The following is a 776-nucleotide window of genomic DNA, read 5'->3' on the forward strand; positions in this document are numbered from 1 at the left end:
GTTCACATGTGTGCTGAAGGTACCTATTATTGTCCACATGTATGCTGAAGGTACCTATTGTTGTCCACATGTGTGCTGAAGGTACCTATTGTTGTCCACATGCTGGGTGGTGGATCACCGTCATAAGCGGTGTCAGCGCGCGTGACATCGAGTGTATTTTAACCCTGCACTGTTTGCTATGCTATCATGTTGACTTAACCTTACATCCCATTGGCTTTAATACACTCGCAGGCGCCACGGCCACCACCGTAGCCGTAGTGCCCGACCGCACCGACTCCGATGGCGGACTAACTGTCGCCGATGAAAATCACTTCGTGTGCGAACCCAATGAGCACACAATCAAGAACCTGGCAGAGCTTACGGAAGTGAACTTCGAGTACAAAGTTAATGGGCAGATGCAGTACAAAACATGCTATGCCGACCGACAGTGCACGAGGTGCGACCAGGTTTTCTTCTGCTACGATGATCCAGCAACTGCCCCCACTCCCCCTGGGTAAGGGTCGCGCGTCTCTGCCCGGATGCGTGTACATTCGTTTATGCTGTGTTGAGCCTGTGTTCTCTGGGTTGTGTGCACATTCGTTTATGCTGTGTTGAGCCTGTGTTCTCTGGGTTGTGTGCACATTCTTTTATGCTGTGTTGAGCCTATGTTCTATGGGTTGTGTGCACATTCTTTTATGCTGTGTTGAGCCTGTGTTCTATGGGTTGTGTGTACCTTCGTTTATGCTGTGTTGAGCATGTGTTCTCTGGATTGTGTGCACATTCGTTTATGCTGTGTT

The 776-nt window shown here is 49.6% G+C and overlaps 1 protein-coding gene across 1 annotated transcript; it reads left to right on the top strand.

Annotated features, from left to right (window-relative positions):
* Window positions 1-231: 231 nt before the first annotated feature.
* On the top strand, window positions 232-493 carry SARC_17756 (hypothetical protein; the record flags this gene model as incomplete). The annotated part of the gene is made up of 1 exon (XM_014288152.1): window positions 232-493. A coding segment is annotated over one exon (262 nt), but the record flags the coding sequence as incomplete, so codon positions are not given.
* Between the last annotated feature and the right edge of the window lie 283 nt (window positions 494-776).

Source organism: Sphaeroforma arctica (genome assembly GCF_001186125.1).
Source record: "Sphaeroforma arctica JP610 unplaced genomic scaffold supercont1.11967, whole genome shotgun sequence".
Classification (NCBI taxonomy): Eukaryota; class Ichthyosporea; order Ichthyophonida; genus Sphaeroforma; species Sphaeroforma arctica.